This window comes from Tripterygium wilfordii, chromosome 8, assembly GCF_013401445.1.
Source record: "Tripterygium wilfordii isolate XIE 37 chromosome 8, ASM1340144v1, whole genome shotgun sequence".
Lineage (NCBI taxonomy): Eukaryota > Viridiplantae > Streptophyta > Magnoliopsida > Celastrales > Celastraceae > Tripterygium > Tripterygium wilfordii.
In genome coordinates this window covers 3995618-4020583 of record NC_052239.1, presented here as the reverse complement: position 1 = coordinate 4020583, position 24966 = coordinate 3995618, and the positions used below count along the sequence as shown (strand labels likewise).

The following is a 24966-nucleotide window of genomic DNA, read 5'->3' as shown; positions in this document are numbered from 1 at the left end:
TATATATGCATATAATTAGGGGTCACCATTTGGCCCGTGGGTCCAGACCCAGCCCGACTTGAAATTAGACCGAGCCTGAATTCCTTTTTTGGGGCTAGTCTCAGCCCGAAGCCTGACACCTCGATCTAATTTTGGCCCGGTCCAGGCCCGAGCCCGACTAGACAATATACATATTATATATATATATATATATAATATGTATATATTTACATATTTATACACACACACAGACAGTACAGTGTGCACTGTCTGTGTGTGTATATATATAAACACATATGCAGACAGTGCATGCACTGTCTGCGTATATAAAATTCGGGACCGGTCCGACCCTAAGGCTCGAGGCCCAACTCGCCCAGACCAAAGACCTGAGTCTTAGGGGGCCCGGGCCTCATTTTGAGAGCCAAGCCCGGCCCGAAACCCGATTATCAAAATAGGGCCCAGGCCAAGCTTGGGCTTAGATTTCTGGGCCGACCCTGACCGATGCCGAGCCCTACATATAATAAGTGGAGGGAAACGTTAACCATGTAGACTTTATATACATATACATATATATATATGAGGAATTCTCCTATGTGGACCAAAAAGTGTGGACTAACTTTGTGGACCAAAATCCAATGGTTGTAATAAAACACAACATAAGTGGGGGCCACACATTTATTATGGGACCCACCACATCTATGGTTGAAAAACAAGTCCACAAAGTTGGTCCACATAGGAGAATTTTTGATATATATATATATATATATATATATGAATAATGCTTGAGACCCCCAAAAAGTGACCCTCAAAAGACCCTCATTTAATGTGGAGTGTTAGATGTGAAGTGGGCCCTACATGTGTGTTTTTAATCAATGGTTATTTTAATGCCACATAGATTTGGGGGACTTTTGGGGGTCAAATTTTGGGGGTCTCTAGCATTGTCCTATATATATATATACACACTATAATACTGATGCATTCTTGACCAAAGGTAATACTATTTAAATATAAGAAATGAAACACAAGTGCATAGTTTTACAATTTATATCTATACATGCTATATAAATATAAGAAATGAAACACAAGTGCACAGTTGAATTGTTCAATTATTTATGCAAGACAAACAACATTCAGACCTATGCATATGCACAAGGAAAGGTGGACGGTTCACGGGATTCAAGTACATGCATACACTCTTATACATATATATATATATATATATATATATATGTATGTATGTATACACATATATGTTCATCATCTGCCCAATTTGTTTTACACACAAAAATATCCGATTAACTTCCCTTCATTCCAGAAATGGCGGACAACTCCTTTAGGAGACGATGGAGGCTAGCCCATTGAAGACGCAAGAATCATGAAGCCGATGAAATTGATGAAGGATTGGCAGTCTTGCATGCATATGCGCTTCAAGATCATCAACATATTAGCGAGATGCTTTCCGCACTTGTGGCTGCCGCATCAATTCAACCAAGGTCACGCATCACAATCCACAGAAACCGAGAAACATCTCACGAAGATCTTGTGCGTGATTACTTTACACCTGATTGCACTTATCCACCACATTTCTTTCGACGAAGATTTCGTATGCGCCGTGAGTTATTTCTCATAATCGAAGATGATCTAGCCATAAATGATACATATTTTCATCGTCGACCTGATTGCACGGGACTGCTTGGTTTTTCAGCCAAACAAAAAATGACAGCAGCCTTTTGATTATTGGTATATGGTGGTATATGGTGGTCCAGTGAATAGATTGGATGAATTCATAAAGATTGAAGAGTCCACTGCAAAAGAAGCATTGTTAAAGTTTTGCAAGAACACTATACAACTTTACACGGAGCAGTATCTAAGAACACCAAATATGTATGACACTCAACGACTTATGAACGAAAATGCACTTCACGATTTCCCCGGAATGTTGGGCTCCCTCGATTGTATGCACTGGGAATGGCGCGGTTGCCCGGTGGGATGGCAAGGGCAATTCACAGGACACGTGGGTATACCTACGTTGATTTTAGAAGCTATGGCATCTTATGACTTATGGATTTGGCATGCTTTTTTCGATATAGCTGGATCACATAACGATCTCACTGTTCTGCGTCATTCACATATTTTTAATGAATTCATCCGAGGCCATACGCCCACCGAGCAATTCATCATCAACGGCCATGTTCATCATACACCGTACTATCTAACCGGTGGAATATACCCACAATATGCGACACTAATGCGATCTATAAGCCACCCGCATACTGCACAGGAGAAAGTCTTCGCGAAAGCACAAGAATGCGTTCATAAGGATGTCGAACGTGCTTTTGGTGTCTTACAGGCAAGGTGGGGCATCACCCGAGGACCAGTTACGTTCTACGACACAGCAGATCTCAGAAGAATTATGATGACATGCATTATTCTTCATAATATGACCATTGAGGACGAGAGGCACATTGACATTGATCCATGGGTACCTCCCCTCGATGACAATGTGTCCTCGATCAATCAGATCACATCCCCTACTGTTCTCTCACACTACATTCATATGCGCGTGGAACAAATAAGCGACCAACAAAGTAATACAAAGTTGAGAAAAGATTTAATGGCTCACATAAGGCAAATGTATGGTAGCATTGACGTATAATGACCCATCAATTAGTGAATCCTACATAAGAGGATTGTAATGTAATTTCCTTTAACGTTGTCCACGTTGAATCTCAGTTTCTTGTAATATACCTCATCCACTCTTAGAAGCAAGGTGCAAATGTGTTTAAACTGTCATCGCTCCAAACGTTTTAAATATAGAAGGTTAATTGTAGTATACTGGATAGCTTCATCATGTATGCGGCATGTAGGAAAAATTTAAGCAAATGTAAGAACATAGTGGTACAATATAATCTTAAACATGTCCCATGTCCCATACATTACCTCTAAATCAATCCAAATGAAACTACAATATTTTAAATAAAATAAACAGATATCCATCATTGATAAGAAATCCTAAACATAACAATCATAACCTACTTATTATTTTAGCAAACAACAGGTACAGAAAACCAACTTCAATAGTGAAGTACCCATCCACTTGATCAACAAGCATAGCCAAATCAGCCACTTGATAAATCCAGCCAATCTTCATCGTTGAACCTACATGAACATTTTTTTTAATAAAGCTTGTGTGTAATATTTAACAAAATCATAGTAGATTTGTACTATCATGTTTGCAAACTATGTACCTCCTGCGTGCAACGTCTGATGTAGCAGCACGCTTTCCACACCCACCAGCAACACGCGAAGGACTCACAGGCTCGATCGTATCCACTTGTTGAAGTTCTTACAATACACAATTATGAAAGAAAAAGAAAAAAATTGAAAGATTTGCACAACCAAGTAATCACATATAAATTATTATATGATAATTTGTACCTTCAAGCTGAGATTCTAGATCTTGAACAAGCTGTTTAAGTTGTTCGTACTCCTCGAGCTCATCAGAATTCATGGGATTAGATTGATTGAATGCTCGAAGTTGTCTTCATGTATTGATTAGCGTTGAACTGATGGTTGCCCTGTTTTTATAAATCATGGACTTCTTAGCAACCATAGACAATAACCTATCCTCATCATATTTCTCCCTCTCTTCAGCATCCCAACGTCGGTCCTCTTCCTCTTTTTTAAGCCTATGATTTTCCATGCTTCGCATATAGCTGCTCCAGTTACGGTGGTGGTTCTCCATCATCCCCTTAAATCCAACATTGATACTATCACTCATAGAACCAGAAGAGTCAGTCTTTCCACCCCTCTTCCGTAGCCAAGCACTCTTAGCAGATTTGGAGCCAGTTGGTCTTTCAATTACATTAGCATCATCGCCATTGGATGCTTGGAAAGGAGAATCATCATCATTTACAGTAGTGCCATGAGGGATACTCACTGGTGTCTCAAACAGGGGGGGTTTGATTTACATTCAACCCAGACGAACCCCCTGGTTAACGCCAAAATCATTCATTGCCATAGGATCCTCACATGTGGCATTCTTCTTCATACCTAGTTCATGACCAGCTTTACTATCTGCGTTATACATCTGCCATTTGTAGCAGTCCCTGAGAATCAGCCAACAATGCTCATACTTGAAGTTTTGCTTATATGTACGTAGGAACAGTGATCTAGCAGACTGCTCATGAAAATTTCATATAATCAAATAAGTGCATCAAATAAAATGCAGGACATCACATTCAGAAGGTGTATTATAGAATTGAGTAACATAGAAATTACAACAAATCCCGAACATAACATTCACAATGTATATTAAAGAATTGAGTAACATAAGAAATTTCAAAATCCTAAACATAAAATTCACAATGTAGATTATAGCATTGACTAACATATATATTTGAATAATCCAGCACGTAACATACACAATGTATATCATAGCATTGACTAAAATAGGAAAAAAAAATATCCAGCACATCACATTAACAATCTATATTATATTATGGAAGAACATAAGGAATACAAAAAAGCATCACATAACAGGAACACTTTCGATAAAGTAATTGAAACTGGCAACACCCTAAATAAGAAAATCATTACCTGATCTTGTATGGTGAACCCACTAGGTTTGAACTCCATGCTTTGTTTCCATATGGCTGTCCATTTAGTAACCCAAGGGTGAAAGAGACCCCATCTACTTTTACAAGCTTGCTCATTTCTAGACATATCCCCATCTCTTCTGCTCACAAAAGCCTCCCAAACTCTCAACCAAAATGAAACCTTGTCTTGACTTGTCCCAACAGTTGGGTCAGTACTAATCTTGACCCAAGATTTGCACAAATCAATATCCTCCTCCATCTTCCAGTTAGGAGGCCGCGGAGTTCTTTCATCATTCTGAGTCCTACTTTTTTTTGTACGTTTCGATGGCCCTGATACGGTTTGAACTGAAGGTGTGGATTTGACTTGAGAAGGGATTGTGGTAGGCTGACTTTGAGTACTAATTGGGGTAGGTGTTGGTGCGGATAGTTCAACAAGTGGGGGATTTAGATAATGTTGTTAATTGTGTAGCAAGGTTTGTACCATTGCTGGATTGCTAGCAAAAACCCTTAGGTCTATGCCCGATTGTACCATTTGGAAAATGGAATTCCAAATTGGGGTTGGGTCTGGTGCTGGGTGGTTTGGAGGAGTTTGTGAGTTGGAATCGTTATTGTTGTTCATCTTAAATTAATATAAGAGTACCTGAAGATCTGGGGTGAGACAAAAATGACATAAAATGAAACCTAATTTCATATAGAGTTACAGAAAATGAACATAAAAGTGTGATGAGATTACTTGGCAAGGCAACGAAAATGGTAGAGTTGATTACAATCACAGAAAGAAAAAGCTCCACATATCCAGCTCTAATGAAATAGATATTTACCACTTTGCTTTCATAATATAACCTGATAAATAGACAAATATATACATAGTAAAAAAAATAGATAAATTAAATGATTTCAATATGTAATAAAAGAAAACAATTGCTCTTAAAGGGACTCGAAATTCCCAAAATCATATTATGAGATGAACAAAATATGGTTATGGAGTTAAGGATGATCTCTTTGATTTGAAGTAAAATGATACAAATGTATCTTAACTTCTTCCTTATTCAGTTATATCTAAAAATGTTAAGAAGATCACATACCCACAATATTCGAAACCAAATTATCAATATATCTTGCATTTACACCACATGCAAAGATATAGAACAATACTGCTTGCAACAGAGCAAGTTTTGAAAGGCAACTTTTACTGCATCCATAAAACGGAGGCAATACTCACAAATCACAACGAGAAATAAAATTCTCATTTCAATTTATAAACCAGAAAAACAAAAAATAAGCGCATATGAGTATTTTATCTAAAATGCTCTGCAACTAGTTCAGGTACCACATTCTCGACCAATAAATTCACACCAAAATTATATCAACATCGAGTATCTTGCCATTTGGTTTACCACATCACTCAGCGATGCAAAACTACTTTGCTTTCCCGTTCAAGTTTATTTCATTCAATCACTCAAAAAACCTATCTGAGAGCAATAAATGAAACAATGGCAGATAAGTCGCAAATTTTGCATACAATCACACACAAATACACAATTGACATTGGTAGAACGATGATCCAATATCATCCTAGCTAGATTCACGATCTAACATCAATGAATTCGAAATTCAATAAAGCAAATCACATATCATGAATCAAAATCGCACGAATCAAGCGTCGTGAATGAAGCCTGATGACCAAATTCAAGCATATGTACAAAACGCAGAGAGAAAAAGAGAAGGAAGAAACCTGATGAAAGAAGCAAGACAACAAAACTCACAGAATGGAAGCGCCGCGTATTGTGGTTAAAGATCCAGAAAAGATATACAAACCCTATTAAGCGAGTTCGTGTATTGAGTGACCGGAACGGTAGACGGCGATCGTTCGATCGGAGATGCCAGATCAGTTGTACATGGAGAGCGGCGGATTCGAACGCGATTCACTTTCACGATTACCTTCTCTCTCGTGTTTTAACTTTACGATGGAGGAAAAGTCGTTTGTCACGCCCCGTCCCAGGAACGTGACTTATTGGCTACATGTGTGTGCACCCACGTGCCACCACTTAAAACAGGGACTCAAATAACATTTATTCACCATTAAACCAACACAATGTTAAATAAAAATTCGGCAGCACCTCCCCGTATATCAGAGAATGCCTCCTACATAAAACATAGCAATTTAAAACCAACAAATGCCCATACCACCAAACTAATCATCAAGGGCCTCAGGCCATAACCATCCACAAATCCATATTCATACACATACTAAGGCCTCAGGCCAAAACTATCCATACCCATACATACTAATATGTATCTTAATACATATGTAAACAAAAGACCAATTAAACATCACCACATAAACACCACACCAAACAAACCATAACAAGTGCAGGTCATCAGCGTCACGCTCCTCCCTGCTGATCCGTAGTCGGAGCACTAACGCTAGTACCTATATCACCTGAGGAGGGGAAAAATAAAACGGTGAGCAGGAGGCTCAGTAGGGATATCGAATAGGAGTATTAAGTAAGAAAACAGTCCGGAATATTATAAAGAAATAATGCAATGCAACAATATGCCATGTTGTCAAACAAATGCAATTCCGTACATCTAACCGAGCCATGTCGCTAGAGCCAATTAGCCAGAACCACTAGCACATGCTCTCACAAATACTCCATACCATGCCACTAGAGCCAATTAACCGGAACCACTAGTGCATGTTCATACAAGTACCATCAACCGTGTCACTAGAGCCAAATAACCGGAACCACTAGTACACGTTAACGTACATACCACGATCCAATCCTCCATTTCTACCATGCAACCAATGCAATATCACACATTAATATTATGCAACTAAATTCATTTGCGTGCGATTTCATTCAAACATATGATAAAGAGCATTGACTACTCGATAGGTGATCGAGAGTCCAAGGGTAATGCCTCACACACAATCATTTAACAACAAGGGTATTTCACGCACCATAGTATACATGCAAAGGTTTGTTTCCCCTTGGACAATAAGGCGGAAACGAATGAAATTAATCATAATTCGGGTAGCCAAAGTGTTCGAAATTGAGAGTTAAGAAAACCCCTACCTCGTTTGAGCAAAAACCTCACCACAACTCTAGCAACCACTTCTCCAAGTTCAAGTAACCTAATTTATAACATTTACAATCATTTCCCTTCCAACAATATCAATTTCAACCCATACATTCACAATAAAGACACTTACCTTAGTCAATTCTTCAAACCCAAGCTCAAATCTAGCATCAATATCCATAAATTGTGATTAAACAACAAACTTTTACCCCCCAAACCTCCAATTCCACAAAATCAACCCAAACCCATAAACCCTAGTTCAAAACCCATGAAAATCTTACCTCAATCTTGTGAAGATCTTGCAATCCAAGCTTTAGAAAATCCAAAAGCTTCAATTCAAGCTCCTTTCTCCTTGATTCACACCAAAATCCTTCTTCTCTCTCTAGTTCTCTCTCTCTCTCTCTTTGCGTTCTCTCTGTCAAATGTGTGAGAAAATGAACCCAGAAATTGTTAGAAGTGTTTTTAAACCCAATTTCCCGATAAGTGTCCGGACGGCTCTAAAGGGTGTCCGGACACTTTGTGAAGAAAATGAGTCAGAGTGTATAACTGCTCAAAATTTGCTCGAAGTGTCTGGACACTTGTTTGGGTGTCCGGACACTCCATCATTTTTTTTTCTCTTTTTTTTTTTTAATTTGGGTTTTCACATCGTTGGTGTGGGCCAGGTTCCAGTAAAAGCACTCCAACATGGGGGCAATCCAAACACCCTTCCCCCATGCTTGTCCCAACAAATTTAAGCCAATATAATTGTATTGTTGGAGAGTGAAGTTTGTCCATGGGCCAATAGATTGCTAAAATATATGATCCATGGGCCAACAAATGTATATTATTGCAATTGCTCTAAACGGATCGGTTGCACTATTCAAATCCCCGTATAACTCTATACAAACCCACTTATTCCATCTCATCAATCAATAATACATTTTACATGTGATACAAGAGTCTCCTATCACCTTTGAGAATAACAATGACATTGTACCCTAATCATAGATACTAGTCTAATATGTCAAATGCAGCGGGTGGTCTGAGGAGTGCAGTCTGACGTTACAGGTGACAACGTGAGAAACAATTTATTAGTAATTCTTTTTATTTTTGATTTTTGATGATGTTTGGATGTGACAAAATCCTAGCTAGTTTTCAAACGACATTACTTTGTGCCTCATGTGACTCATGTACAAAAGTTTTAAAAAAACTCGTTGATTACTATTCATGAGCATGCCTAAACCCTAAACCCTGATTTATACTATTCATGAGCATATCTATTAGAATCTTGGCAGTCACTCCTCTCTCTCATATTCAACTATATATATCTCTTTCTTTCTATGTGTATATCCACCAGTAAAGAATTGAACTAAAAGAAGGGACAACGACAGCTTATAGAGCCTCACACAACATCCGGAAGAAGCGCAGCCAAGATCTATTGTGGATATGGATTACTTGAGCGATCTTTTCGACTACCACTTGCCAAGCAGTTCAAGTGAACATGTAAATACAAATACTGATTTAATATTTTTAAGTAAATATTTTTTATTTAGTGCATTTTAAGTAAATATTTTTATTTAGTGTTTTTCTACACATACTCAGTGTAAATTATATTGTTGGTGGCGTGATTTTATCTCAGCCGGAGTAAAGCAAGAAGACGAACATGCGGACGAGATGACAGATAATATCAAAGTTGACTATAGATGTGAATTTGAAACTGATATGGTATAATGTCTTAGTCAATCAAAATATGAGTTCTTTTGTTATGTTGAATGAATATTAGTAAATTTCTAATAAGAACTAACACATTATCAGGTGTTCAAATCACGACAATCGTTGATCGATTGGGTTCAACAAACCAGACGTAAATTAGGATATATCATCGTCATCTATATATCAGATATTGGTGGGTTCAGTAAAAAACACAGATTACAAGTCAAATGTGATCGCGATGGCAATTACCAAAGCAAGAAACCCTCAACGAAGCAGACTAGCACCAAAAAAATAGAATGTTCGTTCAAATTGAGAGGGAGGAAAATAAAGTTACACGATGATTGGGTGGTGGAGGTGGTGTGTCCAGAGCATAATCATGATCCTGCATCACATATGAAGGGACATCCACATGTCGATCGGCTTTATGAATCTGAAATTCAAATTATGGTTGACATGTCTGCGCAAAATGCCAAGTCACGGGACATATTGACGGAGTTGAAAAAGCGAGATCCAAACAACGTCAGCACCATCAGAACCATATACAATGCATACAAGAAGCACAAGACCACTGAGAGATCGGGTCAATCACAGATGCAAGTTGTGTTCTCATTCCTCAACGATCATGAACCAATGAGCTCGAAGATTTGTTCTTCCCACATCCTGGCTCGCTAGATTGATTGCGTGCATTCCCGCACGTGTTGTTGATGGATGCGACATATCAGACCAACAGGTACGGGTTGCCTCTCCTTGAAATTGTCGGTGTTACTTCAACTAGTCAGACTTTTTGCATAGCCTACGCATATTTACACTTAGAAAAAGAGGCCAGGTATACTTGGGCTTTGGAATGTTTGCGATTTGCGATTTGCAATGCATGGATGTTCTAGCCCACGAGTTATCATTACGGATAGAGAGTTAGGGCTGATGAAGGCGTGTGCTCAAGTATTTCTCGAGGCTTCGAAACTACTCTGTAGATGACACATCTATCAAAGTATTTTAACCAAATGCAAGCCATTAATGCAAGACAAAAGATCCTAGAATGCATTCTACCGCATGTGGACTACGGTGCTCGAGTCTGAAAATGAGAACACGTACATGAGTAATATGGCATGCCTTGAAGTAGTCTTATAGAAGTTTCCGACAGTGATGAAATATCTGAAAGATGTAAGGCTGACACCATATAAGGAGATGTTTTTATCTCCTAGACCGACATATATCTGCATTTCGGGAACCACATGACTAATAGGGTCGAGAGTCAGCATGCTAAGTTGAAAAGGTATTTGTGCTCATCACAGTCAGACTTAGAGAGATCCATGTCATGGATTCATCAGGTTATCTTGTCTCAGGACACAGCTATCAAAGCTAACTTTGAGAAAAGACGAACCATCGTCCAACACCGATTTAAAATACAACACCTTCGGGATTTATGTGGTTTCATTATAATTGAGGCGTTGAATATGATGTTGATCAAGTTTGAGCAGTCGAAATATGTTGGACAGATTGCTAACAAATGCGGATGTCACCTTCGTAAGAGCTACGGACTATCGTGTGCTCACTAACAAGCCATGTACATGAGCAAAGGTCATACTGTAACGCTTGATGCCATTGATAAATTTTGGAGAAAGTTTGATCTAATGCAATGTCAATCGCTTGAAGAGGATGACATCGATTGTAACGCTGATGTATAAATGTTCACAGAACAGTTCAAGCAGCTGCCAAGACATGTTAAAGTTAGTTGGCTAAGGAAATTGAGGGAAATATTCAGACCTTCAACAAGTTCTCTCCGTGAACCGACTGTGAAGAACAACACTAGAGGGCGTCCGTCCACAAAGAAAAAGGTAGCCACCACCACCCGTAGCAATCCAACTGCATCTGCTGTTGATGGGAGTGATTTTGTTCAGCCTCGGGAGCCTCACAGACACAATTCCTCATCCGAACGCTCCAAATCAAAGATTTTTTAATATGATTTTTTCCAATCTTATGAACCAGCGAGACACAGTTGCTCCTCAATTTACAATACTCAGTCTCTCTCTACCCAAGGAAGTTCGATGCTGAGAAAGGAAAACTACTCTTTACGATCCTCTATTGAGTAGTTTTCAGCTATACTGCATCCTTACATTAGGGACGTACAAGATGTAAAAGCTGATAGAAATTGCGGCTTTCGATCGATAGCTGTGTGTCTTGGTCATGGGGAAGATGAATGGCCCAATGTTCGGTATAACCTGATGACAGAGTTGGATGCATTTTGAAAACAATATGTTGAAATACTTGGTGGTGAAAAAATGGCATATAGTGTTAAACACTCACCGAATTTTTTTCGAGATGATGTTGTAGCACCATTTGAGCATTTGATGACAATACCAAACATGGGTCTATTGATTGGCTCTGCATACAATGTGATATTGCATGTTCTTCATTATGTAGAGAGTTTGACATATCTACCACTACGTACAGCTCCTCCACCACCCTATTAGCATGTTGCCATCGCTATAGGGCACGTAAATGGTAATCACTACGTCAAAGTTGGTTTGACAAGGGATTATCCAATGCCTCCCATCACACCTGAATGGGTTCACTGTAGGCATACTTGCGCAGCTGCATGAACTACTCTGGAATGATTCGATACGTACATGCACTCATATGGATTCATCAAATCTTCTTTCGAAACTTTTGTTCATGTGCTTGAATAAATTATTGTCTGTCTTGAAAAATTATCAAATTAATATCAAAAAATATAATTTATCTTTTATTTATAGGAAAATTAAAAAGCAAAATAATAATTTAAAAAATTAATAAAAACCTAAAATATTAGTCAAAATCAAAGCATTTTAATTAATAAAAAAAATTGGGTGAAAAAATATGAAAAAAAAAATACAATTAAGAACGGGCTAAATCAACTTTTATACTCTCTAAGTTACACGCGTTTCTCGTTTCTGTTCTTGAAGTTTAAATTTTACCTCAAATGTCCTTGATGTTTTAAAAAACCACCCAAATCTATCCTGATCCTCATTTTCTGGCTAACTACTCGACAAAAATTGCAGGATCGGTACAGTGATTTCGGGACACAAATGACTAGCGTTTTGAAACTTCAAGGACATTTGGGGTAAAATTTAAACTTCAAGGATAGAAACGAGAAACAAATGCAACTTTGAGGGTATAAAAGTTGGTTTAGACATTAAGAATGTAATCTTTTTCTTTAATATATATATATGTATATATATATATATAGGTATATATATATGTGTATATACACACACACACACACACATGTTATAGTCTAGGGAGTTAGGGAGACATGACATGACAGTCTAGGGTTTAGGAGAGAAGGGTTCAAATATCCAAATCCATTACGGATTGAGGGATTTGAAAGAAAGAGAAGAGAAGGAAAAGGGAACTTCCTTCCAATTCCTTGTTTGGATAGTTTAAAAAAATTAGGGGGAGAGATTTGGAAGGAATTGAAGGGAAGATTTCATTAAATTTTTATCAAAATTCTTCCTCCCAAAATGGAGTCATTTGGAGGGAAGGAATGACTTATTAAGATATTTATATGTTAAAAACCTATTTTACCCTTGTACACAACACTCTAACATATAGAAATAAGGATAAATTAGTCAATTAAATTAATTTTCTTTCATTTCTTTTTTTATCTATCCAAACATGAGGGAGAGAAAATTATTATTCCTTCCCTTCCCTCCCCTTCCCTTCCCTCCCATTCTCTTCTTTTCCCTTCCCGTCCCTCCAAATCCCTCAATCCAAACACACTCTTAAACTCTATACCCTATCCTTCTTGATTGTCCATCTCACTCAATTACCTTAAACTCTATGGCCTAGTTTGTTAAATTTTTTTGAAAGTAGCAGATATACTAGCAGAAATGCTGGAGAATTTTAGTAGCAGATATGTTGCATGAATGCTGGGTAGGTGTTTGATTGTACTTTTACAGGTAACAATTATTTTGTGTAGCATATTGTGACAAATTATGCACAGGGCTATTAAGCATTCTAGTTGTATGCAAGACGTATAAATGTATCTAAACATCAAAGTTAAATATATAAATTAAAGAAAATTAATGAAAATAAAATAAATATAATTAATTAAAAAAACATAATTATAAATAATAATTTCGGTTAATACTATTAATTAATTAATTATATAAAGTGTAAAAATTGTGATATTTAATAAACGTAGCCCTAATAAGTGGAAATACATCAATTGAACATCTTTTTGTCTTACAAATACATATAAATGTATCCAAATAAATTCATACATGTTTTCATTACGTAATAAGTAACATACATCACATGCTCATTAGTTGTTGCACCACAAAATCACGAAACTGAGCCACGTTAGCGTCGTCAATAACCAAATTTTCCTCACCTTCTACCACCGCATTGCCTGCCATCCCATCACCATGTTGTCCTCCGCTACCGTAGACGTAGACCCAACTTCATTAAAAGCAATGTCAACTGCAGCATTCAGTTTGATGAAGTTGTCAAGAGCCATGCAAGCAACCACAATCCTCGCCTGTATCTTTGTCTTGTATGAAGTCATCGACCCCAATATTCACCACTTCTTCTTTGTGACTCCAAATGTCCTTTCGATAACATTTCTTAGCTTCGCGTGAGCCTTGTTGAAGACTTCACAAGGTCCTGATGCAGGTGCTCCATTATGAAAAACAGGGACATGATACCTTTCCCTCTTGTACGGTGCCAAGAAACCCGTCTTCTTTACGTACCCCGCGTCTACCAAATAACATTTACCTACTTGCAAAATTGTATTACCATCAATGTATATATAATGATATGCTTATTTTGGAAATTCGTAATTTTCATTTTGTAAATGTACCTGGAGGTGGTTTTGGGAACTCTAGATGCTCAACGTGTAACGCTACCCTATTGTCATGTGTCGATCCCTCCCAACCAACTGACACATATGTATAAAACATGTCCTGTACTACCAGCTTCTTGCAATGGAGTTGTACGTCTAGTAGGAGAAAAGCCAGTGGAAAGGTCATCGCCATTGTTCTCAGCATCAACCTGTGCTCCTGGTACTGGTTCTTGGCAAGTCATTATTACCATCAGCTTGTGATATTATCTCATCTCCAGTAGCAGTGTTCCCCCCATAGCTTGTTCATCTCCTCACGAAGTGGAAGTCCATTTGTCTTAAACTTCTTGAAGTTTTCATTCTCCTGAAACAAATTAAATAAAGTAAATACAATGTCAAATGAAATTAGTAATATAAGTTGGAAAAGTAATAGAAGTTGGAAAAGTAATAGAGATCAAATTTGGAACCTGAATCCTCACGGCCCACCAGTCATCACTAGCCTCAATCAATCCAGTCGCTGAGTCAAAACCCAGTCCTGTTTTAGAGTTCCTAAGTCTATTGAACAATTGTCAATTCTGCTTCATGTTGTCATGCTTAGATTTTAATTTCACAGGCGAGCATGCTAACCCACTAACCTTCTTGAATTCTTCAGCAACCTTATCCCATTTGACTACCCCAATATTTTTCTTCATCCAAACAGTCAACACCTCAATAAAAGTTTTTGTATTGTGTGTATCCCACTTACATTTGTCACTTCCCACCTCTACCAACAGGTCTTTTCCTTTTGAAGACATCTTGCGTAAACTAAATTCATAACATATGCATATGATCAGTTATGAAGTAGTAAATATACATGGAGTTGCACACTACATAACAGATGCATATGAAGGCAGAGTATCCATGTATGAAGTTCACAATGATATAAGGAATGCACAGTATAAAATTGTGGATCAAATTGATAGTTCAAGTCCATATAAGTATAAAAGTATAGATCAAATTGTACGTTCAGGTGCATAAAAGTATGGATCAAATGAAAAAAGTATGCAATCCAATATATATAAATCTTACTCAAACAGTTCCACTAGATTAACTTTAAGGAAAAAAAATGCAGCAGAAAATTAGCTTCGCAATCCAAAAAACCTATCCAAAGCACCTATGCAATCCTAAATATCAAAATCACCCATAACAGATAAAACCTAAAATATATACCAAATACACAATGCATTCTCTAACCAGTATGTTCACTAGAATAAAATATATGTTTACACAGAATAAGCAATGAAACAGAGGAACATGAACACCAACATCAAATATCATAGCAGTATCAAGGCCCAAATAGCATAAACGTGAAACTTCTTAATTGATACCAGAATATGATCCCAAATTCTAATACCAAGTCATATATTCATTCAACATTGAAAACCTTTCTTAGAATAAGCAAACAAAATCTGATACGAGAATCACCAAGGTTAGAATATGCTAAATTCATCCCAGAATCACACAAACATTCCAGACATCATAAACCAGAATCACCAAGGTTAGTCCTTTTCCTTAATTGATCACAGAATGACACAAACATTCCAGACATCTGATACCATAATCACCAAGGTTAGAATATGTTAAATTGCTCCAATCTAAGGAGGGTAGTATGTCTTTCGATAAACCATAAACAAGTGCACAAATTACAACATATAAATTGTAAACATAACCCATAAACCCAGATATATCGATGAAGAAACCCAGATAAGTGTAATAGAACACATTCGAACATGAACCCTAAAATATCGATCGATTTATCCACGATGAGGAGAATATGAGAGATGGAAGGACGTTACCTATGTCAAAATAGAGTGATTTCTGGCCAGTTGCAGTTGTCATCGATGGCTAGTGGACTTTTTCGATGAAACGCGGCGATGCAACTCACAGTCGAACTGTACGGAGCAAATCAGAGGTGACCTAGCGCTTTTTGATGTTAACGAGTGGCGGGGGTATAAATGAAATTACGTAAAACTAATGGGGACAAAGGACAAAATAGACAAGTGATATGCAAATGCTGGTGAAATGGTCCTTTATTCTAGCATTGTAAAAGTAGTATAAAATGCCCCAAAAAATCCCTCGAATTATGTGCACCAAAATTATTGTTTGGTTGGCCACAAGCATTTATACTAGTAAGTGGTATAAACGCTGGATAAAAATCCTTACCAAACGCAACCTATACCCTATCCTATGCCCTAAATTCAATATTGTCTACCGATCTCTGTATAATTTCCATTAGGGGTGGATGTTTGATTTTTCGGTTCGGTTTGGAATTGAAATCCAAAAAATAAAAAATTTCGGTTTGATTTTTAAGAAAACCGAACCAAACCGTTTTACAAGTGAAAACTAAAATAAATTGAATCGAACATTTAAAAACACTTAATTCTGAAACTGTAACCGAACCGCAAACTGAAAATCCAAACCAAATAAATATTTTTGATTTGGTTTTCGATACGGATTGCGATTGCGTTTGGTTTTTTACATCCCTATAATTTCTTACAAGTAGACCAAATTTCACTTTGTGATCAAGATGCCATCATGCCAAGGAACTTATCTAAATGTGCATATTGTTGGGGCTGCAGTTACGGACTCGCCCTAATACAATAGCTATGGCTTAGATGGGACATTTCACAATGAATCTAATACTCTCATGATCACGCCCAAGAAGGATTGTTATAACAATCACTCGTGTTAAAATATGGGTTTCCAAGTCATACTATATGACCGTTGGATAGCCTTGGCTATTATAATTGTGAATTTAACTTGAATGAAAACTCCTCTCCTACTCTCTATCTACTTCTTCTTTATCTTCTTCAATACACTTCCGCAATATATACAAAGTATTACATCTTGCCCCATCCTTTTGCCATAAAAAATTGCAGTTATAAAACTTGTAACTAAAATATAAAAAACATTAACTAGATCTCCATCATCTTGGAAAATCTAGTCAAAATATTTAAAAACTTTACTTTTTTTTATTACTTCAATCATATCTAATTCAATGGTTTGTTCGTTCTCTTGTCTACTGTTACTAAACCTACCTTTCATATATTTTGTTTTAGTTCAACTTAATTGAAATCTTTTAAACTCAACACATGGTACCAATTGTTATACAATGCACTGGGTCTCCCCCACCCCCCCAACATCCCTTAAAACGCACACACAGTAATTAGAATTTTTGTGGATTAAGGATCACATTATTTCTATTGACACATTTGATGGCTCAACTAGAATGAGGGTATAGTCGTACAGATAATTATGAAATATCCATGATTTCTAAACATTTGAAAGGGTCAAATTTTGTTAGGTCAAGATTATGTTGACAAGATGAAATACCTGCGAAGAATGTTAGCAAATGGAGGATCCTTAGGTACCTTGTATAAATTAAGAAATTTTGTAATTGTTTATACTTTTTTTTTGAAAAAAAAAAAATTGTGGCTGAGAAGATAAGCCTACTCATTCGCTCCGGAAGAACAATATGCAAGACTCATTTGACCAACGATTGGGGCCGACCTCTCATTTCATAAGTCACAGCATTTTAGGGTTACCTGGAATTTATCCAGGGAAGGGAGATTGAGGGAGGAGTGATTGCATCATTAACCATCTTTCAACAACTACTTTTGAGCAGAAAGTGATGGGCTACATCCAAATTGCTTGGCTATGTATTGCTTTCTCAGGTTTGCCTGTGATGCATGACAAGTAGTTTTTGTTTGTTTATCTAAATCAAATAAGATGCACAACAAATAAGATGCACAACCAAATTGTTCTCACTCAATCCAGTTGCCATAGCTTTTCCATCCCCAGTTTTTAGCACCTTTTGATGGCTTTGCATGTGCCTTTCCATCCACTTGCAACCCTAATTTCTACACAAGCAGCAGTGGGTCAAGCTGCCCCCGGGAACCTGAATCTGTGATCCCTGAATCAGTACAAAATATGCTTTAAGACAGACAAAAATAATCAGCTTCCATGACAAGGTACTCCTATCCTAACAGCCATAACCAACTTGGTAGAAAACTATGCAGGGATTGAAAGTTCAGGGCGATCATTATAGAGCTACCGATATCTAGGAGTGAACTCAGAAGAATCACAAATCAAAGGGAAATAATTGCACGTAGAAATAAACTAGCATGAACATAGAAGGCCTTAATTATTTCCAAAGTCTTTTGTTTTTGTAAAAGAGCTCCGAGAAATAAATAAAACCATCTCTTTGCAAGAAGAATCATCATACAGATTTCACTTAGCACAGCTCTCAGATACACCAGAGGGAGAAAAGTGCGCTTAAAAGACTTCACTTGTGGTGCCTCCTCTTTTCCTTTCTCTTCTTTTCCTTTTCCCTCGACTTATGTTTAGACTTGTGCTTTCTACAGTGCTTCTTGTTCGACCTGCTAGAGAGGTCCCTTTTAGCCCTCTTCCTCCTCTTTTCAAGCTCGTCCTCCGATGATTCATATGAGTTCAGTGAAGACGGCTTATCTGGACCGTATATAGCACGTTCCCTCAAATATGGGCTTGTTGACATATTGTCATTGGAGTCTGAAAAAGGCGGAAGGTAAGGACCAGTTTCGTCCATCCTGGAACCTACAGCACCCCGACCACGCTTAACCCTGCCATAAACAAAGTATGGGTGTCAGGCCATCGAAAATTTCCCCTCACACTTACTGTGCCTCCATATTTATCCAAACAAAAGCACTCCCCATAAGTTCAAGTAACTTCCAACATCAAACTAAAGCAATTGCAAAATCCTTTTATACTTCTATGCACCCAATTATTTGCCATCATTGCAGATAATCAGCAGCACTAATCAACAATTAGACTTTTAGGCTCCGTTTGGTACTCCGTATAGGATAGTATAATATTGCTATCCAATGTATAATTTAATCATCGTATAAGTTGATGTATAATTTAATCCAATCCAGTGTTTGGAAAAAATCTAATATTAGGCTTGAATAGTATAAGATTTGTGGTAATGTGTCTGGATTATCCCCAATTAAAGTGAGAGTGAGGGTTTTTTTTGTCATTTGACATGTTATTTCTTATACTAAGTGTTCCATATAAAATAAAAACGAGTTGGAGGTGTTTTAATATTATACTGCCGGCATCGTATAAGAATCACTTTTGTATAAAGTTATACTATCCAGAGTATTTTAAAAATCATCCAAACACCCGATAATTTCATTAAAGGATAATTTTATACCATACGGAGTTTTATCCTTCCGGCCAAACGGAGCCTTATTTTGTCATTTGTCTCAAGTGACAAATAAAAAATAAAAAATATTATAAGTTTATAAGTACAAATTTAGACAAATACCAAGGAACGTATTCTTCTATGTAAAAACGTAAACAACTCCAGTGCACAAAGCTGCCACAGTGGGAGGGATCGGGCAAAGGCAGGATGTACACAGACTTTACCTCCACATAATATGTGGAGATGTTGTTTTCATGAATTGAACTTGTGACCTCTAGGTTGCACTCTTGCAACTTTACCACTAGGTCACATGTTCGTCTGTAAAAGGAAAACAACACCCATGCACAAGGCTTCCGCAGTGAGCAAGGTTGGGGACAGACAAGATGTACGCAGACCTTACCCCACATAATATGTGGAGAGGCTGTTTCCAGAAATAGAACCTATTGACCTTTAGATTGCACCCTTGCAACTCTACCATGGGGCCACATGTGCAAATAGGCCATGAACGTTTTCTTCCAAAGTGTTTTTTTTATTTGATCCTCATGGAACTTAAGATTCCAGAGCTAAATTTCTAAACCACTCAAATGACTTATAAACCAAAGGCTAGAAATGAAGATTTACAAATTATTGGAACGTTAAGAGAGATAAGAGAGAAGGGAGGAAAAATACCATCTAGACTCGAGTGAAGTAAAGGATTTCAAAGAAATTCTTTTTCCAACACAAATACATAGAGATAACAACTTCAAAAGTAAAACATAGAAAATCAAAATGCACCAGCCACAAATGCACACAAGCAACATGCGAGCATGAGCATACACGTGCAGACAGAGATAGGGAATTTAATGACCTTGAGTGTAAAAATTCTTCAATCTCCTTGTCCCTTAGACCGTCATCCTCCCTCGAATAGCAGTACTCAACTACTTCATGGCCCGATGAACACGAAGCACTTGCATTCTCATCAACTACAGCATGCCTCTTACTTTCACTTCTCAGATAGTTACCAATATCCTTTTGCTTCCTGTCACTGCAGCTCTCATTTCTTGGTTTCCCTTTATGCTTATCATTCAACTCACGCTCCTTCTGCCTGACACGCCACATCTCATTCATTTCTACAGCTCGATTAGCTGTAAATAGAAGACAAAAAACCAAGCAGAGATGAGCAATCAATACATTCATAGCATTAGAAGGGGAAGAAAATTTACCCAAACGGACTCTATCAGAGACACAGTGGCCCCAAATCAACTCTGACAAACAGAATAAGATCATCTTGTCACGCATGGAAAGTCAGGACAGCACTGTGGCCAAAGTTCTTATATATCAGCATTACTAAAAAGTGGAAAAATTACATAAACAAAAACAAGCAGCCCAAATTCTGAAACCAATCAAAGAGACGAAGTTTAACCATCCTTAGCTATTATTTACTTTTAAAAAGTTCGCTAATATAATATCTTAAGATTTCAGCACATTTTAATGTTTCTATATACTTTAAGTGGTCAGGAGAACAAGCTACAAAAGACCTTAAAGCCACCCCTTATGCATACACATACATCAACTTCAAGCCACCAGTAAAAGGGAAAAGCTGGCTGATAAATTATTCTCAATCAGTCTTTTCACCGAATAAAAATCGTTCAAAAAATTTTGTTTCTCACCTTCTACATCAAATGAAACAGGACGCAATATGAGTACAATAAAGCGATAAAAGAACTGACCTTGCTGCACACCAAGAACAGTTGCTGTGAGAAATCGAGAATTTGGCTTGGTCCTTACATTAGGCTGTCGAAGATAAGCCAATACACCTTCCTTTTCTGCTTCTCGACGCAGTTCTGCAGCTTCTCTTAAAAGAATTGCAGCTATTTTATTTTCTGTGTCAAGATCCATCTAACCCTGGAAGGGTAAACACCATAGCTCAGACATAAAGTGAAGCAATGGTATTGGAATGTAAAGGCGAAGAAATCCGGCATAGGGTAATAAAACCATTGCTCATTTATTTAATACTGGCAATTTATAAATCCCTTTCGAATGTAGCACAATTTTTAAATCATAGAATGATCAAAATCCAAAAAATAAAAAATAAAAAGACTCCCATAATGAAAGAGAAAATTCCCAATATCTAACATCCAGATTTGTCCATTGCGGAACCTAAGCCTAATAAAAAAGCTTAATTTGCCAAGTCCATTGCTTTTCCTGACACCTATAAAACATGTAGTTCATTTTCTGTAATTGAAGGAAGGAATTTAAAATGCAAGGGAATCTAAAAAACCAACACAATCTCCCTTTCCCAAGTTCTCTCTGTTTTCCTTGTTCAAGTTTCTCTCTTCTTTAGCTCAATTCAAAATCATGTGAAAGAATTCAAACAACTAAGAAGTTCTATAAAAGAAGCTCAAGATAATAAAGAAAGTAAAGCACTATCCACGAATTATGTCGCTTATAACAAAGCTATCCTATTTTCGGCTAATTTTTCTGTCTTCATGTTCAGTGCATAATCGAGTGAGAGAATTTAAAGGACAAAAAAACTCCACATAAGAACCTAAAGCTAGTAAGAAGAAAAACTACTAACGACCAAACAATCCAAAACCCAGCCAAAGCCAATAACTGCAACAGCGACCCAGAAACACAATAGAAAATCCATCACAAAACCAACCGCCTCAAACATATCAGGTACACAGTCTGAGGGCAAAGGAAAAATACCTGACTGAAACCGAAACCGAAACCGAAACCGATGTGAGAAAAGACAAGCCGCTGGCGCTGGAAGAGAACCGATCAGAGAGAGATCAAAAGAGAATTTTGGAGAGCGAGATCTACGAGGTTAGGCTGCCACAAAGATCGACAGAGAGAGCCTTACAAAAAAAAAAAAAAGACACAGGCGACACGGTTTCTGTGTAAGGAAGAATGAAGATTGAGGAAGAAAGGAATGAAAAATAAAAATCCAATTTGGGTTCTCTCTTCTTCGCGAAGTCACTGGGCCCCTAACTGAGGCCCAGCCCAACTATCACCCAAAAAAATATTTTATGCCATGTCAGCAATGGATTTTGTTGAGCTGACGTGGTAGAGTTTTAATGGCACCATCCGTTTAACTTTGAATTATTTTTTAACACCCATAAATAAAATGATATGGATAGGTTCAAAAATCATATTTTGATATGATCTTACGATCCGATTTTACAATCTTATGATTTTTTTTAATAAAAGTGTTTCTTTGTATATTTTTCAGTTTAGGTGGTGACGATTTTGATATATGGAGGAGAAGACAATAAATTACTAAAGGTAGTGTTAAGAATAGTGGTGGTGGAGATTTGAGAGCATCCCACAGCTCAGAAATTTGAATTTTAGTGACTATTTTTTTTTGATAATATTGATTTTAGTAACTATGTTAATAAAGACACTGATGGAAATAATGAAAAGGATAATGCTAAAAACGAGGACATTCTTGATGTAAAAGGTGTCAGAGGGGTGCATACGGGAACATATGCAAATGATTTTCTTATCTTCCATTTATCTTGGACTTTTGATAACATATGTAATTGGAAGTATAAAATATAAGTTCTAACTTGCAACATAATTATTGTAGTTTAGAATTTGTATCTTACTTTTCATAAATTTTTGGAGGTCTTAGAAAATTACAATTTTGTGTCATATTAACGTGTCATATTTAAATAATAATTATATTTTTATTTTTAATTATCGAATGTTATATTTGTTACTTATTTGTATATAAATAATTTATTGTATTATTTCTCCTCAAAAAATTATTGTATTATTTTACATTTTTTTTCAAAATTTTGTAAAATCTTATGATTTTACGATTCGATCTTCCTTGTCTTCCATTGATCTCATGTAAGATCCCGATTTTGACAACCTTGATAACCCTTGGCAATGAGATATATCTATACGTAACCTAAAAATCATTTTTTTAATAAAGAGTAGGATATATACCAACATAAAGCAAAAATATATCTCAATCTAAGTGACTTTGAGGAAACATAAAAGCATATCATGAAAATAGGGGACTACTCTAGTCAAGATAAAGCAAATGAGGAAACGATAGACTGGTGGGAGGAAAGGAAGGTTTTGCATTAACGTATATGCAAACACTGTTTTGCTTCTTGGAACATACATCTAATCTTGACTATATTGTCAACATAAGCCAACTAAACTTTAATGAGTTTCGAATGTTACTTCCCATCACGAGCCACATTTCGAATTCTTAAGCCGTTCTTCTTGTTTTTCCACAATTCATCGTTCTTTCTCTTTTTCTTTGCTTTCAGTAAACCCATTTTACTATTAATGATACTAAGAATGGCACTCCTATCCTTCCTCTCTCTCGTAGCAGCTTTTACGTCCAATATCTTCCTAAGCTTCTCATAAGACTTGATAGTTGGCACTTGGACAATCATTAGCATAATTTAAACACAAATAAAAAAAGTTGTATGTACAGTACCTGTTTCTGCCCAGAAAAGCAAGCGGAATGAGGTCGTCGATGATCCAATTGGAGAAAAGGATGGTTGGATGCCGATCGTAGATATTGACGATAGATCCCGTTCAGCAAGTGTCACTATATATAAAAGAAACTCAGGTTTATAGAAAAGAAAAAACAAGTATTAGATCGGTGGGTATGAGTTTGTGTGTAAAGATGACATCTTTGTATATTGAAAACTTAAATCAAGGGTATTGTAGGGTTAACAATAATCATTTGGTGTAAACTTATTTGGAGAAAATTATTGGTGTAAAGATAACAACGTCATTGTTTACATATATAAATATACTTACAACATTATTAATCTATTCTTAGTCAAAATAAGAAATAAGGCTTCGAAGTCCCTTTTCCATAGCAAAGCATGGTTCCACCTCAACTATGATCATCTTATTCTCCACCTTCCACCACTGCCTTCATCCTCCATTGTCACCGCTTTTGTAAGTATAGGCATCTGGTTTCACTTCCTGATTTCATTATTATAAACACACATATAACACTCCACCATAATTAGGAGTTAAATGGAGGTCACGTTTTGGGTAGACAAAACATTCTCCTATCTAAAATTATTTGGAGTTTTTATTTGATCGATTATTTAGTTTAATTGTTTAATAGTTTATCATTGGTATAATTGTTTGATCATTTAATTATCTTTATCTTTATCTGAAAATTATAATGACATCAACATGTAATTTTTTCTTCATGTCATCAACAAGAGTATAAAATGGATTTTCAATTGCAACCTTATCTACACTAACAAACCAAGCATTAGGGCATTCAAATCAATAAAAGCATTTCTTCAAGAACCTCATCTCATTCACTTTGCTTATAAATTCAAGAATTGATGCACATAATGGATTTCACTTGATATTTGGCTTCAAAGTGACATAAACAATGGCCATGTAGTCTTCCAAGAACAATAAGAATCAAAGAGCAAATACAATGAGTATTTATTCAAACTTCATTCTTATTCACATTTTTTTTCTTCTCACAGGTGACTTGTGCAATGCTCAATCTCCTTAAGCTTTCTAAATGACCCATGTAACAAGCTTTCGACCAATGACTCCCAATTCAGTTGGCTTAGGGCACTAGGTGTTAAGACACC

The 24966-nt window shown here is 36.8% G+C and overlaps 4 protein-coding genes across 5 annotated transcripts; 2 read left to right on the top strand and 2 right to left on the bottom strand.

The window, feature by feature from the left end:
• Positions 1–1723: 1723 nt before the first annotated feature.
• LOC120003555 (putative nuclease HARBI1) lies at positions 1724–2635 on the top strand. The gene has a single exon (XM_038852573.1). It carries the CDS (start codon positions 1724–1726, stop codon positions 2633–2635), a length of 912 nt encoding a protein of 303 aa, XP_038708501.1.
• Positions 2636–3098: 463 nt separating this feature from the next.
• LOC120003554 (glutathione S-transferase T3-like) lies at positions 3099–4836 on the bottom strand. The gene is made up of 6 exons (XM_038852572.1): positions 4579–4836; positions 3968–4159; positions 3603–3925; positions 3418–3521; positions 3228–3324; positions 3099–3138 (listed from the first exon to the last, which is right to left on the bottom strand). Exons 1-6 carry the CDS (start codon positions 4834–4836, stop codon positions 3099–3101), a joined length of 1014 nt encoding a protein of 337 aa, XP_038708500.1.
• Positions 4837–9086: 4250 nt separating this feature from the next.
• On the top strand, positions 9087–10025 carry LOC120003553. Its single transcript, XM_038852571.1, has 2 exons — positions 9087–9143; positions 9456–10025. Exons 1-2 carry the CDS (start codon positions 9087–9089, stop codon positions 10023–10025), a joined length of 627 nt encoding a protein of 208 aa, XP_038708499.1.
• An 8272-nt stretch (positions 10026–18297) lies between these two features.
• LOC120003353 (WD repeat-containing protein 87) lies at positions 18298–22261 on the bottom strand. Of its 2 annotated transcripts, none has more exons than XM_038852305.1 (4): positions 22079–22261; positions 21100–21274; positions 20238–20514; positions 18298–18809 (listed from the first exon to the last, which is right to left on the bottom strand). In XM_038852305.1, exons 2-4 carry the CDS (start codon positions 21266–21268, stop codon positions 18497–18499), a joined length of 759 nt encoding a protein of 252 aa, XP_038708233.1. In that variant the 5' UTR covers positions 21269–21274; positions 22079–22261; the 3' UTR covers positions 18298–18496. The 2 variants fall into 2 exon arrangements, with proteins under 2 accessions (XP_038708233.1, XP_038708234.1); XM_038852306.1 differs by lacking the exon at positions 22079–22261 and adding an exon at positions 20593–20685 and having other exon boundaries at positions 21100–21239.
• Between the last annotated feature and the right edge of the window lie 2705 nt (positions 22262–24966).

Excerpts from the sequence above, each read along its gene's own strand:
- LOC120003555 (XM_038852573.1), top strand. The coding sequence starts at position 1,724 with ATGGTGGTATATGGTGGTCCAGTGAATAGATTGGATGAATTCATAAAG.
- LOC120003554 (XM_038852572.1), bottom strand. The coding sequence starts at position 4,836 with ATGGAGGAGGATATTGATTTGTGCAAATCTTGGGTCAAGATTAGTACT. Across the intron at positions 4,160-4,578 it reads GGTTCACCATACAAGATCAG|TCTGCTAGATCACTGTTCCT; the intron begins GTAATGATTTTC and ends TTTCATGAGCAG. Across the intron at positions 3,522-3,602 it reads GAGAAATATGATGAGGATAG|ACAACTTCGAGCATTCAATC; the intron begins GTTATTGTCTAT and ends CAATACATGAAG.
- LOC120003553 (XM_038852571.1), top strand. The coding sequence starts at position 9,087 with ATGGATTACTTGAGCGATCTTTTCGACTACCACTTGCCAAGCAGTTCA. Across the intron at positions 9,144-9,455 it reads CAAGCAGTTCAAGTGAACAT|GTGTTCAAATCACGACAATC; the intron begins GTAAATACAAAT and ends ACACATTATCAG.
- LOC120003353 (XM_038852305.1), bottom strand. The coding sequence starts at position 21,268 with ATGGATCTTGACACAGAAAATAAAATAGCTGCAATTCTTTTAAGAGAA. Across the intron at positions 20,515-21,099 it reads TGTTCTTGGTGTGCAGCAAG|CTAATCGAGCTGTAGAAATG; the intron begins GTCAGTTCTTTT and ends TTCTATTTACAG. Across the intron at positions 18,810-20,237 it reads GAAGAATTTTTACACTCAAG|GGTTAAGCGTGGTCGGGGTG; the intron begins GTCATTAAATTC and ends TGTTTATGGCAG.